Raw genomic sequence first — 18,172 nt, forward strand, 5'->3', positions numbered from 1 at the left:
CCATTTTTGTGGAAATCCCTCCAGAGAAGTTGTGTTCAGCACAATGCACAAGTAGACATTTTTTATCCTAGAGCATTTGTAGGGAAAGGAAACAATCTGTGGCATTGGTCATCTCTGCCAGTTTTTCCTAAGGAAGAGGCATGTAAAGCTTGTCATGTGCTTTGTCACATCTGACAAAAGTGCTCAGTACCGTTTGCCAGCAGACAATGTGGCCTGGGGCTCCTCTGAGCCATCGTTCCTCTCCTTCACCCGCTCCTTGAAAGATGGGCCTTCAGCCTTCTGGTTTTCCATCCCCGACAAAGACACAGAGAAACCCCATCAATCTTTAGAGTATAAAACAGGAAATTCCCTGTTTAAAACACAAGTTAAAACCAGGATCACTGCTACCAAGGCTTAGGGAAACATTTCCTAACTTACAGATGGAAACAGACCAGAGATTCAGTGATGCCAACTCTTTGTTTTCAATAGCCCAAGGCAGGTTATGGGTGCTACCAGACTCAGCAGCAGTCTAAAATCCCAAATTCCTTAGTCTTGAGCATAAATGGGAATAATGCAAACTGGCAGACAACGAGTGTTTGTGAAGGAATAAACAGAAAAAATTGGACTCTTTGGGGGTTGGCCCAGTGTGTTGGAAGTTGATTTGGTTCAACACTCACTCTCCCTGTGCCTGCACAAAGGCAGACTCCCTTCTATAATGTCCATAGAAAAAATAAAATCGCCTCCCCCAAACAAACAAAGGATTTTCCACTGGATGTTGCTGAATTCACCAAGCTTCTTCCAGCTCCACAGGGCTGGACAGCAGGGCAGTATTCCCGAAAGACAGACAGTCATTGTAGTAACTAGGATTCACTTGGACATCTTTTGTAAATTTGGAAATTTTCTTGGCACTACTACTTCCAGTGTCCTTTGCAAAGACTCTGTTATCTTCAGAAGCACAATTCTCACTTAATTGCTGTACAGGGGGCAGGGTAGGGAGAGCATGGTGGGGGCTTACGCTTAAATGTAAATCCATTTTCTCCTCTTTCCCTTTCCTCTTTGTGACCAGTATTGAAAATATTCAAAACCCCACTTTTCCCTAATAATATCAGTTCCTTTGTGGTCTGCAGATGAACAGGCTGAGGATTAACAGCTCATTCCCAGGAGCAAAATGATTCAGCAGAAGAGGAATGAGCTAAAGACAGATTGGGTATGTTTGATCTCATATTAGCAGTTGCAATACTTGCACAAAGGAGACATTTCTCCTGCCAAGCACTTATTTTCTTCCTAATTCTTGTCAGAATCTCTTCCAGGTCACGGGAGGAAAGAGATTGTTCCAAAACTGTTTTAAATTGTTGATGATTGAGCAACATCTTCACCATCTCCTGTCCATAATGCCTAAGGAAGGAAGGAATGAAGGAAGGAAACAAAAGAAAAGTGAACAAACACAGGAAGAGCGTTACCAGAAGAGACTGATACCTTAAACTCATCAGGTGCAATCCCTGCATAAGAAGGCATTGCCTACTCAGCAAAGAGGGAGATTTACCTCACTTGACACTGCACAGTGCTGTCAGCTGAACACAAGAGGCAAGAGGAGAATGTGGGGCCACAGAAAAATACCATTTCACTCTGAAACTGGGGGTGTGCTTCTGTGGCATCAAAGGATCCCAGGGAGCAAGCAAAACACATCTGCTTTGTTGTCAGAGCCTATTAGCAGTGTCTTGCTGCCATTGCACAATAATTTGCCTTTCTTTACCTGGCAGGGAAGCCAGGACAAAACACCTCATGCATCCTATTGATTATTCTATACTATGGGTATGCACAGGGGCAGCTAGTTGCTCTGGTGTTCTTGGCAGCTATTCATGGGAATTTCATCACCAAAGGAACGGGATTTTGGTGATTTGGGTTGATTTTACCAGTAGGAAACCACAGTTTTCTTCAAGAAGAAGTTTGGAACTCACTGAGCCACAGATAACAGCATTCTAGAAATCTGCAGAACAGGTTTAGAAAGACTGAATATTTTGGCTAACGACCCCTGAAATATTTCTAGAAAGTCCGAAGTTAATGAAAAATGGATGTTGGGATCCTTCAGTGATGAACATTAGCCAACACTTTGGCTTTGTGTTGTGCACCTAAGGCCAAACAAAAGTGTTGGACTGGCTGATCTGAGCTCTTTTGATCTCAGTAAAGAATCCTTCAAGCCACCGAATAAAGGTGGCAATGTTCCTTTTTGCTGGCCAACCTCAGGTTTCCCAGCACAGCCATTTGCCCAGGCAGCCCAGAGCAGTGGTCACAGGGCCAAGGCTGACAGAGCTCAAGAAGAGTTTGGACAATGCTCTCAAGCACATGGAGTGACTCTTGGGGTCACTGCACATGGCCAGGAGATGGACTCGATGACCCTGATGGGCCCTTCCAACTCAGCATATTCCATGATTCTGTGACCCTTATTCACACCGTGAGGTAACTTCATATTCCCTTTAGTTTCCACTCTTGTGTGGTTTCACCTTTACAGCCAGACACAAAACGGTTTTCCTGTTTTGGGAGGTGAAATGAAGATCATTACTTGTGTCCCTGTGGCAGTCCTGAGCAAGCTTCCCTGCCACGTGTGGCAGCCTCTCAGCCCTGGGGGTGCCTGCGAGCTGGGTGACTCCAATTCTCTCCACCAGGGACAGGAGGAGTTGGGCCGCACACTCGCGCACCGGGGCGGGGCGGCTGCTGGGGAGGAGAGAGCAAACCCTGGGCACAGGGACAAGGAGCAGCGGCAGCGCCGGCCTTGGCCAGAGCTGCTCCCTGCCCTTGCTGGGGGAAGGAGCCCGGGCTCTGCCTGCACCTTCAGACACCTGCACAAGGCTCTGTCCTCAGCTAAACACAAAGGTAGCATTGCACACTAGGCCTGCCTGCACGGAAGAGGGAGGAATTCAGTCTCCCTGCACTGTCTGATACTCAATTTCTTTCACAGTATTTCCTCTGAGAAAGAATAAAGAAATAGATTACACATGAATAATTTAGAGATTAAGGACAATTGATGCTGACCCATCAGAGGGCACCCAGTACACAGAGCTGCAGCAGGATTGAGGCTCTTTCCACTCATTTATCCCAAAATCTGCAGACCTTTGGAAAACAACAAATGCAGGGAAAACACGTTGTGGGCTGTGAAGTTGCAGAATATCCAGCAATGCAGCCTGTTTCTTCTGTGAGGCATACCAATGGATCTATCTGAATGTTTTACCCTATTCCAAAGCTGAGGAAAGGGTGGCAGGCAGTTTAGCCAGGCTGTCCTGCTCTAGAGAGTGTCTATTGGGAACTATCAGGCCCAGCACCAACATTTAAGGCAGCATTTGCTTCAACTGTCCCATGGCAGTCAGCCTGTGGAGGTGCCTGTAAAGTGATTCATCATCTCAAGGCTAACATGAAACATCAGTTTGAATTGAAAGTAGAGCTCTAAGCCAGGACAGTCATACAAGACTCCTTTGGCAGGAGCTGCACCTGCTGTGCAGGCTGTGCCACACCCAGCAGATTGTCCCCCATGTGCTCCACGCCCCAGCAAGGACCCCCCTCATTTCCCAAGTTAGTGGCATCATGAGGAGACATGGTTTTCCCAGGGCCTCTGTGGTTAGCACTGTGAAATACCAAACACTGCTCACAGCTGCAATTGCAATTGTCCCTCTGCCCACAAAAGCACAAGGCTCTATCCTTGGCCTTTGCAGGCACTTTCCCTTCCCCACTGATCACCTCATGTAGGAAAATCTGACAGACTGGGAGAACTCCAGGAAGCAGCAGGAAGCTGAGTCAGAGGAGCTTTAGTTTGGATATCAGGAAAAAGGGTTTTTCACCCAGAGGGTGGCTGGGCACTGGAACAGGCTCCCCAGAGCAGTGGCCACAGTACCAAGCCTGACAGGGCTGAAGGAGCATTTGGACAGCAATCTCAGGCACTTGGTGTGACCCTTGGGCTGTTCTGGGCAAGGCCAGGAGCTGGACTCCATGGTCCTGATGGGCCCCTTCCAGCTCCCCATATTCTACACTTCTGTGATTCTGAGAACTGATGGGCTGCAGGAGGGCAGAAATAGGTGACAAGAGGACAGAAGTGAGGTTGGTTGGAGAATCAAGTCACTGAGTTCATAGAAGATGCAGGATACAGGACCCTTCCCTCCCACCATTCCCATTCTCTGTCTCATCCCTTCTCCCTCCCACACACACAAAGGTGAAGAATATCACTAAAAGAAGAAGAACCTACTTGACTCCCATGTCCGTGAGAGCAGTCATTGCTCGTGCAGGAGTCACATTCTCCACCAGGATCCCCAGGGTCTGACTGGCTGCTTTCTGAACAAATTCTGGGGAGCTGGACACCATCTGGAGAAGGACCTGAGCAACCTCATCCACCTCAGAGTCCATGTCCTTCTTCAAGGTCACAGAGAGCTCTCCCAGAGTGACAATGGCAGAGCAGGACACCTTGGAATGGAGGTTGGTCACCTGGGGAAGTCATGAGGGGAAACATAAGAATCACCTGGAAAAGAAAACCAGTTTCCTTCAGGAGAAGTCCCAGGAAATGACAACACATCCCACTGTGTCCAGGGGAACATACAAGTACAGGAAGAGCAGGAGAGCACAAGCACAGAAAGGCATTTACTCTGGCACCAATTTCTGGCCTCAGACCTGCTCACTGTGGGCCTAAAATAAAAATTTCATTCAGTGTTCTACTTAACACTTCTAAAATGTCCACAGCTTTCATTTTAGGCCTTTTTACTAGAAAATTAGAGCAAGGGTTGCTTTCAAATCATCAAGGCACACGTCATAAAGCTAAAAAAGTCAGGTGCTCCTGTTCCAAAAAGCAACACCAGCAGTTGAAGCACTCAGCCAGGAAACAGAAAACACAGGCTCAGGTCTACAGAATAATTTGCAGTGTTGAATTACAGCTTGGGCAGAGACTGGGACTCTGGGAAATAATATCATTAGCGTCTCAGTTTCTGCATTTGCACTCAAAGATGAGTGTCAGATACCCAACCTGCCAGTAAATACAGCTGCATGCGCCCACAGATCCTACAGATAGCTGACAGAAATTAGAAATCTCAGGTCTAAAACCAGAAATGAAGGCAGACCCTGAGCACACATGGAGATGAACAAGCACATACCTACTCTACACACCATGTATGAAGTATGGGGGACAATTCAGAACAATTTTCTCACCTCGCTGGTAACTGCCAAGCAAACCTCACGGAGGCTTCAAAGCAGGACCTCTGAATGGGACCCAGCCAGGTGTTGGATGGTGAAGAGTCCCTTCTCCTTCAGCTCCCTGAAAGGCAGAAGATTGATTTTTCTCTCCACCAAGGCGGCACCCTCTGAAATGAGCAGCACTGGGACAGGTACATAGAGGTATCAGGGATGGGCAGGGGCGTTTGGAGCCTGCAGTTGCTCCTCAGCTTGGCCCCTCTCCTGCAGAGGCTGGTCCAGGCCAACACTTGGGTGGTGCTCCGGGGCCTGGAGCCAGGGGTGAGGTACCACATCTGTACCAGCTGCGCAGCAAGCCCGACGGTACCTCCATGGACGGCGTCTGGGGGCCCTGGTCGCAGGCTCTGGCTGCAGAGACCCCCCACTCCTCCGGTGAGCAGCCATCCCCTCTGCAGGGTGCTGGCAGCAACAGCAGGGAGGCACCCACACCTGGGGCTGCAGGGGTGGGGGTCCTGTTGTAGCAAGGTGTGACTCCCAAGTTTTGGGGGGCCAAGGGGAAGCAGCCCCCTCCCTGTCCTGGCTCTCCCTGCCCAGGAGACATCGGGCTGTGCTGCAGAACCCCTGACCTGCGGCACGTGCGCTGCGAGTGGGGCTGGGACCCTGCAGAGCCCCACAGCTCCCACCAGCTCCTCTACCGGCCACCTCCGAGCGGGGCTGGCACAAGGTAAGGGGCATGGCAGGCAGGTGGCACCCATGCAGGCACATCCCAGAGACCACTGGTCCTGCTGTGTCCCAATATCCCACACTGGGCCCCTTGCCCATGCCCTCCTCTGTCCTGCCCTTCCACCACCAATCTCATACCCCCTCACCACATTGCACCTCCAACTACAAGCAGCAGTAGCTTTCCTGGGGAAGAGCAGGAGGAATGATGGCTGTGGGTATGCTTTGGTGAGACTGACTGGCTCCCCACTCCTCCCACAGGGAAGATGCATGGCAACAGTGCGAGGAGGTAAGCAGGGGGGCACAGGGCACCTATGCCTGCACCTTCCAGCCCAAGGCTGGCAGTGCCATCTCTGTCCTGGTGAATGTCACCAGGACCCACATGCTGCCCACACTCAGCTACTTCAAGGAGCCCTTTTGGCTGCACCAGGCTGGTGAGTCCCAGTGCCACCGCAGCCCCTGCTTGGCTCACAGGGGACACAGTGTCCCATGTCCCGTTTCACAGGAGTGACAAATGCCTATCCCCAACACCAGCAGTGCTCACAGATGCCCCACAGCTTGTGCAGGCAACAGCGTCGCAGGGCCGGCTGAGCCTGCAGTGGCTGCCGCCCCTGGAGCTGCCTGCAGAGCAGCTGGACTACCAGGTCCGCTATGCCATGGAGAACAGCCATGACTGGAAGGCAAGGCCTGCCCAGGGTACCCCGAGCAGCGCTGCCCCCCTCCGCTGCTGACACACGGCAGGCGCGGGGTCGGGCCAAGCGGGACCCGCCCCTTGGTGCCAGCCCACAGCAGCCCTGCCTCCAGCTCGGCTCTGCCCTGCAGGTCCTGCAGGTTCCGCGAGCAGCGAGGAAAGAGGTCCTGGACCTGCGGCCAGGCTCCCGCTACCCCGCGCAGGTGCGGGCCCAGCCCAGCGGGCCGTGGTACAGGGGCAGCTGGAGCGCCGGGCCCAAACCTGTTGTGGTTGATGCCGTGGCCGATGCGGGTAAGGGGCAGGGCTGGAGGCGGCGGCCGCAGGAGCCACACGGCTGACGGCAAGAGGCGGACAGTGCTGGAAATGGGGAGGGGGGCACGGGGCTGGGGGCTGTGAGGGGCTCAGAGATGGTGGCTCTGGGAAAGGCTACAGTTCTGGCATTCCTCCTCTGATGCAGGCTGGCTCATCCCCAGTGTTACGGTGGTGCCGCTGCTCTTCTCAGCAGCGCTCCTGGGGCTGCGCTGCACCTTCCCCTCCCTCTACAGGTAAGGGCTGTGCCGGGGGCAGGCGGGGGGGTCCAGCAGCAAGCCTGGGCACCTTGCATGGGGCATTAGGACACCTCAAGTCTGAGGGTCAATTCGATGCCCCTTCCTGTGTACCCAGCAACATGAAGCAGAAACTCTGGCCCCCCGTTCCTGAGCTGCACCGTGCTCTGGGCAGCTTCCTCCAGGAAAGCAGCAAGCACGGCCAGGTGAGTGGGTGGGCAGGGTGACTCAGCTGCTCCTGGGGGCAGCTCGAAGGGCAGCCCCTACCCCGTCCACTCCATGTCGCCCCAGGACATGCCTTCGACAAGCAGCCACCGGAGGAGACCGTCCTGCCCTGCCTGCTGGAGGTGCTGCCCGGCCCGCAGTGTGAGGCGGGCCCGCCGCCGGAGCACGCTGGGGGCCGCCTGTCCAACACCAACATCGCCAACCAGTCCTACCTGCTCATGAGCGGCTGGGAGCCGCGGGCAGCCACGACCGCCCCACCCCGCCATAAACTGCTGTTTCCCCCTGAGCCCCCGCCTGGTCCCTCCTGCGCCGCCGCACCCCCGGCCCGGATCGCCCCACCTTAGCAAGAACGCCCCGCCCTGGTCCCGCCCCCGTTCCTGGTCCCGCCCCTGTTCCCGCCGCCTCACTTCACGCGCGGAGCACTCCGCCCCGTCCCGCGGCTCAGCCAATCGCGTTGCATCGCGCGGCCATCGCCGGGCAGTGCGTGGCCGGTGGGTGTGAAGCGGCCAAGCGCGGCCCCGTCCGCCCGGCGTTTCAAATGCTGCGGGGCTGGTGAGCGGCGGCGGCGCCACGGAGGTGAGCGTGCCACAGGGCCGGAGAGGCGGCCTGGAGGTGCTGTCCCGAGCGGGGAGGCTGTGGTGAGGCGGGCAGGGGAAGGGAGAATGTCGCTTATCGGAGGGAGCCCCAAAGAACGGCTGGAAGAGGTGCCGGCTGATCAAGGAGCTCCGAGGAGTGGAGGGAGGGCGTATCGGCTGACGGAGTGTCCCGAGGAGCGGCTGGGGAGAGTGGGGGTGTGCGTTGGCGGGGAGGAGCGGCCGGAGCACTTGCACGGTCCGGTGGTGGGGAGGCCGGCGGGGCTGTCGGAGTAGGCTCAGCCCGGCCGGTGGGCACGGCTAACCCCGCCCGCCCGCAGGACCACGGCGCAGTTCCTGTTGGAGGCGGACCTGCACGGGCTGCTGAAGCTGGACACGCTGATCCCGAACGCGCTGCCTGCGCGATGGCAGCGCAAGGTCAAGGAGAGCGGCCCCGGGCCCAGCCCCATCGGCGTGTCGCCCGTGAAGCCGGCCAATCGCCCCCACAGCTCCAGCAAGATGCCGTCCACGACAGCCGGTGAGCGCCGGCCACCGGTGGCAGAGGTTGAGTGCAGGAGCCTCGCCCAGGCTGCTTGTCCGTAGCCATGGGGCTCTGGGCTCCCTGCCACGCTGCCCTACCGGCTGCTGCTCAGGCAGGAGGAGGTGGGCTGTGCTCCTGACAGCCACCCACCTCCTTGCCAGCATGAGGGGCAGAGCTCGGAGCACTGGGGCTGGCCAGCTGCTGTTCACCCAGCTGAGCCTTGCTGGCACAGCTGTATGCTAGGACGAGTGTGGGCAGGACTGTCAGCTGACAGCTTTACATCCTGTGAGCATTTTTGTATCTTCCCCTTATCTCTGGACTCTGGAATTGTTGCACTAGACCCAAGGAGTTGCACCACACTGTCCCTAACCAACTTGGTGGCAGGGAGGAAAATATAAGTTAGTTGTGACTGTGTGGCATGAGACCTCAGAGTCCTACTGGTCTGGTGGGTGTGATGTGGAAGAGTGTTGGGTTTGCTCCCGTGAAAGCTGTAATACAGGCTGTTAAATAGCTGCAAGACAATATTTTCATATGTGAATGCAGGTAAATCTGGATCCAAAATTCAAAGCTACCCACAAAGGCCGGGGGGGATCGCTACATTCCCAATCACAGCACTATGCAGATGGAGATGGCAAATTTCCTCCGAACCAAAGAGAATGACCCTGCTGAGGATTCCCCTACCAAGAAGGTGAGCATGTTGCTAAGTTACAATTGCTTCAACAACCGCTACTCCTTCCTGCCCCTTTACAGAGAAGTGAACAATAGGTTCTATCAAGTGGGCACACAGGAGTGACAAGTCCCAGCCATCACTACTTGCAGCTCTGGGCTTCAGGAGCTTAGGATGAGATTGAAGCTGTAGACACTGCCATGCACTCTAAGCCTATGCTGCTTCTGGTAGCAAAATTTAGCTTTTGACTAATGAGGCTTTAAAATGTAGCAGGCAACACAAACACAAAGCTGTGAGCCTATGCAAAGTGAAACTGCTGGTGGTAGCTATTCTAGGACAATGTCTCCACAGGGAACACTTCTGGAATGTTTTACACTGTGTTCTGAAATCTGTTTGTGAAGCATTTGATCGCTTTGTGGCTGTGGCTTTTCCCACTGGCAATGACACTGAATTTGCCATTGTGTGAAAATGTGAGCAGGACGATGTATGAAAGTGTGAGGAAAAACTGCTTTGACCTGCCTCTGTGTGACTGACCCTTGCAGCACAGTCAAACATCTTCAGATTCTAAGAGAAGGGGACTTAGGTGTCTGTTTAAATTGCAGCGTGGGAATTGTTTTAAATGCATTGCACTGAGGGTGATTTGTCTCTGTTGGAGCAACAGAAAGCCTGGGCAGTGAATCTGAATGGTTTTGATGTAGAAGAGGCAAAAATCCTCCACCTCAGAGGAAAACCACAGAATGCTCCAGAAGGTGTGATACAGGCTCTGTGTGAGCTGAATCAGCAGGAGAGATCAGGTCAGGGGAACAGCAACACAGAGGCTCTGTGTGTGGTCACAGGAGAAATCAACTGGTTTCTGAGAGCTGTACAGGCTGGAGTCTCCTTTCTTAAGGTTCCTGAGGTGGAGGGAGGGCATAACATTTACAGTGAATTTATTTAGGAGAGTTGCTATGACTGCCAGTTGGTCACCTGTTACAGGGCTTGCAAGGGTCTTCAGAGTGGAGAGAGAGTTGAGAATCTTGACCTCATGTTCAGAAGGCTTGATTTAATATTTTATGATATATATTACATTATTACTATACTAAAAGAAATAGAAGGAAAGTTCTCAGAAGCTAGCTAAGCTAAGAATAGAAAAAGAATGAATAAACAAAGGGCTGTGTCTCAGCAGAGAGTGAGACCTAGCTCTGCCTTGAGTGGTCAGTAAATCCAAACATCCAACTGAGACCAATCACACATCCACCTGTTGCATTCCCCAGCAGCAGATAACCATTGTTTACCTTTTGTTGCTGAGGCCACAGCTTCTCAGAAGGGGGAAAAATCCTAAAGAAAGGATTTTTATGAAAAGATGTCGGTGACATTTCACCTATACTGCAGGTTCCAAACCTTCCTGAAGTCTGTAAGAGCATCAAACCCTCTGCTGTGCACTTTCTAGCTTAAACTGCAACTAAATATAATGGGATTCAAAAACCCAAGTGTTTGTCAAATTTGTTTCCATGAATGAGGAAATTGTAGCTCACCCCTGTTCAGCAGTTCATACTGCCCGTGATTTTAGTGCGCTGCAGGCTTGTGAGTGTTTCTCTTAGGACTTTCTTTTCACTCCAAGGGATTCCTAGTTGGGTGAGCAGCACTCAGCTGGGAGGAAACTAACTCAGGTTAACAAACCTGTTCCCCTGCACACAGGCTGTCAGAATAACCTGAAAGTGCTCTACAGTCAGAAAATGGCACCTGGATCCAGCAGGAAGAATAGCAGAAATATTCCCTCAAAGCCAGAACGGGTCTTGGATGCACCAGAGATGTTCAATGACTACTGTAAGTAGACTACAGGGTTGAGTGCTGGGCATCCAGAACATTCTGCACTGGATTGCTGTTCCTAGGACAGTGTAACTGGGCTATCTGTATTATTTGGTGTACCCAGGCTAGCACAGACCCCTTCTGGAGTGTCCCTGTGTGGCCTTAGCAGGACAGTGGTCTAGGGCACAGTGTAGATGCCTTGGAGCAGGGTACCTGGCCCCAGCAGCTGGGCATAGTGACACTCAGAAGGCTGCCCCTCACCTGCATATGTGTGTGTGCACATGTGCACCCACACCTGCTGCAGCAGCACGGGTGAAGGGCAGGGCTCTCTAGCCATCATGGTGTGACCTGCATTGCTCTTTCAAATTGTAGAACTGAATCTCATAGACTGGAGCTCCCAGAACTTCCTGGCAGTGGCTCTGGACAACACTGCTACACAGCGCTCTCATTCCAGGACCTCAGTGCTGCCTCACCTGAGGATTTAGAGCTGCCTCCCGGCCTTTCCAGGCTAAGTGCAGGTGCTCAGGACTCTGAGGTTTCCTAGCTTCTTGGGAGAAGGTGTTTGCTTCATCTGGAATTCTTGGGGTTTCCTCGGAGGAGCCAGGCACAGGCAAATTTCATCTCCACTGTGAGCTCTTCATTCTGCTTGTTCCCATGAAGCTCAAATGCCAACCTGAGCTCATCATTCCTCTGGTTCCCGTAGTCCATCACAGCCCTTCTATGGCCTCTCCAGAGAGGAGCAGCTGCACATCTTCAGAGCAGCAGTTGCCGGCCCGCATCCCATCAGGGAGGGAAAGAGTTTCTACCCTTGCTTTCCAAGCAGGTCCTGGTTAATGACCCTTTAAAGTGTTTTCCTGCAGTGCTCTATCATGGGTAGATCTCAAGTGAGAATCAGGTAGAAAGGGTCAAGTCGCCTAGGAAGGGGGACCTTGAAAACAGAAAGATTCTCTGCCTGCTTTTCCTGTCCTTGCTGCAGATTTGGAGGGTGTTCTGGGCATTTTGCAGACAGCCTCTCTGTAGGGGTACAAAGGCAAGGTGGAAGATATTGCCTATCAAGTGGTCAGTGTTAGGTGCACTCTCCTCTTTCTTTGAATGAAGCCAAACTAGGACTCTGACAGGATATTGCAGATGTTTAAGACTGTCTGCCCTGCAAATCAAGCCGTGCCATTTGGCGCTGGCAGGGGCTATGTAGAAATCACGAGCGGGCCGGGGCTGCTGAGGAACGCACCTCGAGCTGTTTGTTTTCCAGCATCAGTCTCATTACATGGTTATGACAATGGGAAGATGCCAGCAGCTCACATCCCAGGCAGCAGACAAAGAACCTAATGTTAAAACTTACTTGAAAAGTTTTTTGACCAATCACACAAAGCAAAAGCATATTGACAGTAGTTCTATCCAATCACTCTAAGCACAGGTACCTTTGGTTAAAACAGTGCTTGTTTATTTCAAAGACAATACCTACTAGTAAGCCTTAAAACACAGTGCACTGAGCTCCATTATTAAGCTTCAAACTTCCCAATATCTTGCTAGATAAACTTTTCTGTAGCTTGGAGATTTATTCTAGACCAGCATTAATACACAGACCATTGTTCTATTTGTCCTTGCTTTTCTGCAGTTTAAATAATTTTTCTGCTGACCTATCTCACGGCTGCTGCTTGGCTCTAATCACAGTTCTGCTGTATCTGAGACCTGCCTTTTGCAGCTTTCCCAAAACTCTCTAATTTTGTGGATTCCCTCAGAGGACTCAATGTCAGAGCCTCTGGAGAAGCATGGAGGGCAGGGCTCAGGCAGGCTGTGCCAGCGCAGGATTTGAACTCAAGGCACCAGGAAGCACCAAGGCTGCAGACAGGAACTCAAGCCTTCTCATCTCCCTCCCTGCCAGAGGCAGGCTCAGAGCAGCCATCTCACACCTCTCTAAACCAGTGGGGGCTCTGTCCTTACCAGGCTCCTCGGGCTCCTGGGGATTGTTCCCACAGCTCTCGGTGCCAGGCAAAGCTCCCTCTGCTGCAGCTCTGTCCACAGGCTCCCCTCCTGAGGACTCAGGGGCAACATTAATATTCCCCTTGAAAGGGAAACAGAAAGGAAGAAACCCTTCTCACCACTTACACAAAACACCTGGTCCAACAACTCCATGGCTCACACGCTTAATCCCTTGTTCCTAACAAGAACTCTGGGCCCCAAAGCCCTTCAACAGTCAGAAAAAATTGACTTCTCAAACACAGTCCAAAAGCTGTCAAAGCTGACAGTGACAGTGTTGAACATGGGGGTGACACTGAACACATGGAATGGCTGCTAAGGAAATCAATTGCTGCTCTGTTCTGTAAGGTTGCATGTCTGACAGCACTAACATCAGTCCTCATGTCACTAATTGCAATGGAAGTAGCACTGTCTCCTTTCTTCAGCCAACACCCCAATCGGTGTAATGGTTTCAATGCCTCACCCAAGGCAAGTTGATGTAGAAATAAATTCAATGTACCTCATTTTGCAGGGCCCTAGGGTCTGAAATTGCTATTACAGTTTTCTTGATAATGATGGGCAAATCTTTTTTTCTGTGTTTTCTCTTGATGGCTTTTTTAACGATAGGTGCTATCACAGTGAGTTGTCTGATGCTACATGGGCCACTTTAATTTTTGAGGGAATGTCCTGCCAGGCTCTATCTCCACAAATGAGCCAATATTCTGTTGCTAATTGATGTGGGGACTCATCTAGGTCATCTACTCGTCAGCAGTTTCACCCTTAGGGGGCACTGGGGTACTACAATTGCACCACAAACTGGAGTATCTGTCCTCAGGATGATGGGGAGTAACATTCAACTGTGGATCTCCCTGGTACTGAAACTCAGCAAAAAATTCCATCACCAATGAACCAAGAATCCCAATTCTTGAGGTTCAGAAGGTGCTTTAAGAAAATCATGGGCCCAGTGATGTCAGCTGGTTATGGGATTGGTCTTGTTGGCAGCCTCACACCAATATTTGTCATGATTGGGTATTGGCTGCTCCTTGGCTGGCACAGGCACACCGGCCAGACGGGTTGCAAAGGATTTGTCTGGGCTGAAATGGGTCAAACACATGGTGACTGAGCCTGCTGACTTGGCTAAAGCAAGGCAAACATTCATTTTTGGTTGATCTACAGGCATGTATGCATGCAAAAGCAAGCAAGCAAAACCAACAAGTGCCAGTATATCATTTGATCAAGCTCCATGTTCCTGGTCAGCTGTTTTTTGGCAAAAGCTTCCCCATCTATTTCAGTTCTCAAGCAAATCTTTTAGCGCATGTTCAGGGACTGGCCAACTACAGGGCACTAAACTGTCCCTCTAACCTTCAATTTTTACAAATTTGGATATCTTAGAATTCTTTAGAACACAATGGACACCATGCTTTTGCTGAAAGAGCTCTACGATACAAACCATTTTCCCAGTCCAAAAATCAACATCAAACTCCAGAATTGTAGCTTTCACAGGTTGAACGGGGAACGCCTGGCATGCACCGTAGCTTCTCGTGCAGCTCACATCTGCGTGCTCATTTCCCTGCTGGTGGAATTGTCGGTGCGCTCTTGTGTATGAGACAGTTTCACATCCTTCACCAGGACCCACTTAGGTCCGGCACCTGTGCAAACACAAGCATACCCTTTGTCCCAAGTGATTAGTGAAAATGGTCCTTCAGTTTGTCCTAACTCAAGGTTTCTGATCAAAACTGAAGGATTTTCTTTCAATTTTTCCTGTGTGCTGTTTGAAAAGTGCCTAAAAATTGGAGGATTAGTTCCTGCAAATGAGCTACTAAAAACATAAAGACATATAAAGCTTTGCTCAACCTCATCAGGGGTGTTGCTTGGGCCACTCCCCGTTTTCTTGATGTAGAATGGTTTTAGAGTGTGTTGCGTCCTTTCAACAATTGCCTGACCTATGTAGGAATAGGGAATTCCAAAATGTGGCGAACACCCCAGTCCATCAAAAATGTGGCCAATTTTTGAGCTGTGTATATGGGACCATTTGTCAGTATTCATCTTGTGGGGGATCAGTTTGGCAAGCTCTGGGCCCAGTGACACTGACAAGGACAAAAGCAAAAGACGAGAGGCGCTCTCTCTTCCCGGGACCAAGTCCCACAGCTTTAATGGAGAAAAGCTCCAGGAGAGAAAGGGAGTGTCCAGGAAAGGAAAGAGGATGTCCAGGGGAGGAAAGAGAGTGTCCTCCTCGTGGCAGGAGACTGTAAATGCTCGGAGAGGGGGGCAGTAGAAAGGAACTGCCATAGTTCAGCATAATAAATCACCACACTGTAGTTTTCTGCATAAATTGCTGCACTTGTTGCAAACAAAATCCTGAAATCTCCCCAAACACAACCGTGCAGTCCCAAATGACCACAATGTGGGAGAAAAACCACTCAACCCCCCTGTATACCCAAGCACCAGGTGTCACAGGGAGTACCAATCCCTGCAACTAGAAAGTCCACACACACAGGCTCACTGGGAAGGGAATATCTCTTTATGAGGGGACAGAGAGCTCACTCTTCTCAACACAACACACACCATACACCACATCGGCATCCACCCACATCATCTTCCTCAAACATTCACACACTGAAAATACAACCACAATTACAACACACAGGAAAAACAGCAGCAATAAAACAGGATTTGCTCAATTCACCCCCAGAATTACTAGCAGGTCCTTATTGACACAGCAAATCCTTTCTGCCATCAGCCAGACCCAAGCCCAAACTGCACAGGCGTACGTTGTGCACAGGACATCTCTGTGTGACTTGTGAACAGCCCTTCCCCTGCATACGCCTTACGGGTTACTTTATACAGAGTTAAACGTTCCTTTCTCCACAGTGCCAGCAGTCTTGTCTGTCCCCCACGAGGAGCAGCCGAGAGCGGAGGTGCCTCCAGGAAAGGAATGTCCTGGCAGCGCCCAGAGACATCCAGAGCCCTGATGTTCTCACTGGAGCAGGGAAGCGTTCCTGCTGCGGTCACCAAATGAGGTGTGGAATAGAACTCCCCACAGTTAAAGGTAGGAGGTGGTGTGTTTATTACAGCCAGGCACAGGAGGAGTTGTCTCCTAAAGACATGTGTGAAGAATCACTGGCTCTCTCTCTCATCTCTACTCATCTAAAATATCTTACACATTCATATAAATCCCAAAAAACCTAACACTTATTCATTAGATAACACTGCTTACCCTCCTTTGAATTAAAATGTATTATAATTGAGTCCAAAGTTCCTTCACATTTCTTCAGTCTTTCACTTCAAATGGGTTGGTGGGTTTTAAAGTGGGGAATGGTGTCCTTCTGATGAAGGCCAAGATGTCTTCCTCAATTTGACCTCTTTCCTTATGATCTGTTGGCAGGCTTTCACACCCCTTGGCTATAGTTGTAGTTTTGGGGCCCAGGTGCAGGCTACGGTCCTCTTCTTTGTCACAAAGAAATCCGCATCCCATCCCGCTTCTTTAAACATAGTAAAGACAGGCAAGTGATATATTACCCTAGCCTTAACTACCTTATCTGATAAAAATTAATTATCCCTTATTATTTCTACTCTTCTTGCTATACTCTTTCCCCCTAACTAAATCTTGCTAAAATTTTAACTCTTCCAGTTCTTTTAAATCCTGGATTCATGGCCTCATCTCACACACCAGCCATGTGTGAGCTGATGCTGTAACTGGGAAATTCTACTCCTGAGCAGGAGATCCCAGGCCTGGTTCTGAGCTGGAAGGGTGAGAAGGATGAGATGCACAGCATTTTGCTCCTGTGGATGTCCTGAAAGTGCACTGCCTACCTGCTCCTGCTGCCGAGCACCACGCTCCACCTCCTTCTCCCGCTCAGCAGATTTTTAGGAATCCAGGGCTTGGTATGTACTATTTACTACTGCAGCAAATAGAATGAATTTGCTTTGCAAGCCCAGTTTTGTCCTGGGTTATTTTCTGCATGGGTCTCCTCCTGAACCTGGGACAATGACCAGTAGGGCCCTACAGGACACTCCTATTCTCTTGTCAGTAAATTCGGAGAAGTGATTTAAGTATCAAGAAGTCAATAAGTATCAATCAGTAAATCAAATAATTTGGGGGAATATTTAGCCTGTGAGTTTCAGCAAAGTATTGAATATGTCTTAGATCCATGGATACAAACTAGTAAGTGAGATTACTGGGTGTGCACGTGTTAGGGAAGTGATTCCCCACACACCCAGTGCTGAGATCAAGGATTGCCTCTCTTCTAACCCTGAGCTGGCAGCAGGAATTGGGCCCTGCTTGGTAACGTTCATTTTGAAGACTTCTGTTGAGCAGGTAAGAATGGCCAAAATGAAATCTTTTCCTGCTGTTTCCCTTTGGTTTACCAGTTTGAGGGTTAAAATTGTGTGCTGCAGGTGTGCTGGGCGTGTGCAGAGCAGTGCAGCCCCAGAAACCCCTTGGCTTGCCCACAGGTTGTCATGCCTTGCTGCCAGGTGTGCCCAGCTGTGGCAGGAGAAGGAGCCCGCAGCGCAGTGGGCACCGTGCCCTGCCCAGCCGGGGCTCTCTGGCACAGAGCAGCAGCAGCGCCAGCACAGTTCAACCCGCTCCTGCCTTGGCTTCCCCTGGCACACAGAAGCCTCTGGAAATCAGCACCGCCAGCGGCGTTCCCAGCTGGGAGCAGCTGCTGCTGGCGGGCAGGTGCTGCCAGTTCGACTGCTGCCAAAGGGGAAGAGAGGCAGAGATGTACCCGCACCGGAGCCCTGGGCATGTCCAATAAAGGTGCAAATATATGGGGAGATTTGTTAGGAAGCATTTCAGCTGTGATGCCAACAGTGGCTTCTCTCTTGGTTCTGTGTGTTCTAGACAAGTAATGCAATGGTTGGGTCTGACAATTAAGAAGCAGATGTTACGTGGATGTTCAAATGTGTAGTGATGGTATTGTAATATATCCTCTCATAGTCCTCTTTCCCATCCCCCTTGTAACAGCCTGGGTAGTCAGGGCATTTGGGGACGGCTGGCTTGTGACCAGCAGGCAGGGTGTAACAACACCTGACCTCCAGTCAGGATGCAAGAATGTAATATCCTCCAATGGATAGCAGAGAAAGAGTTGACTGACAAAACTTTGGCAGGGGCTAAGGGTATAAAAGGCAGAGCATCGTTATTGTAGATGAGCACATGGCTGCTAGTCACAGAGACTCCCAATGCTGCAATTTTTCCTTATTCAGTCCTTTGTTAAGGTTTAGTAAACCTTTAAAATTTTAAAAGTGATAGTCATTTCTCACATGTGCAATGCTGTGGGGCATTGTCTTGGTCTGGTTTCCTTTGCTTGTGTCCCATCTGAG

General features: G+C 50.9%; 1 protein-coding gene across 1 annotated transcript in view; it reads left to right on the forward strand.

Annotated features, from left to right (window-relative positions):
* The window catches only part of LOC131560173 (thrombopoietin receptor-like), a 33,263-nt gene extending 25,596 nt beyond the window's left edge, over nucleotides 1–7,667 (forward strand). Inside the window, 9 exon segments of the mRNA XM_058808838.1 lie at nucleotides 5,413–5,478; nucleotides 5,481–5,574; nucleotides 5,737–5,866; nucleotides 6,124–6,296; nucleotides 6,400–6,542; nucleotides 6,685–6,878; nucleotides 6,979–7,098; nucleotides 7,217–7,304; nucleotides 7,359–7,667. Coding sequence (XP_058664821.1) covers nucleotides 5,413–5,478; nucleotides 5,481–5,574; nucleotides 5,737–5,866; nucleotides 6,124–6,296; nucleotides 6,400–6,542; nucleotides 6,685–6,878; nucleotides 6,979–7,098; nucleotides 7,217–7,304; nucleotides 7,359–7,667 — 1,317 coding nt within the window.
* Nucleotides 7,668–18,172: the final 10,505 nt, after the last annotated feature.

Source organism: Ammospiza caudacuta, chromosome 7 (assembly GCF_027887145.1).
Source record: "Ammospiza caudacuta isolate bAmmCau1 chromosome 7, bAmmCau1.pri, whole genome shotgun sequence".
NCBI lineage: Eukaryota > Metazoa > Chordata > Aves > Passeriformes > Passerellidae > Ammospiza > Ammospiza caudacuta.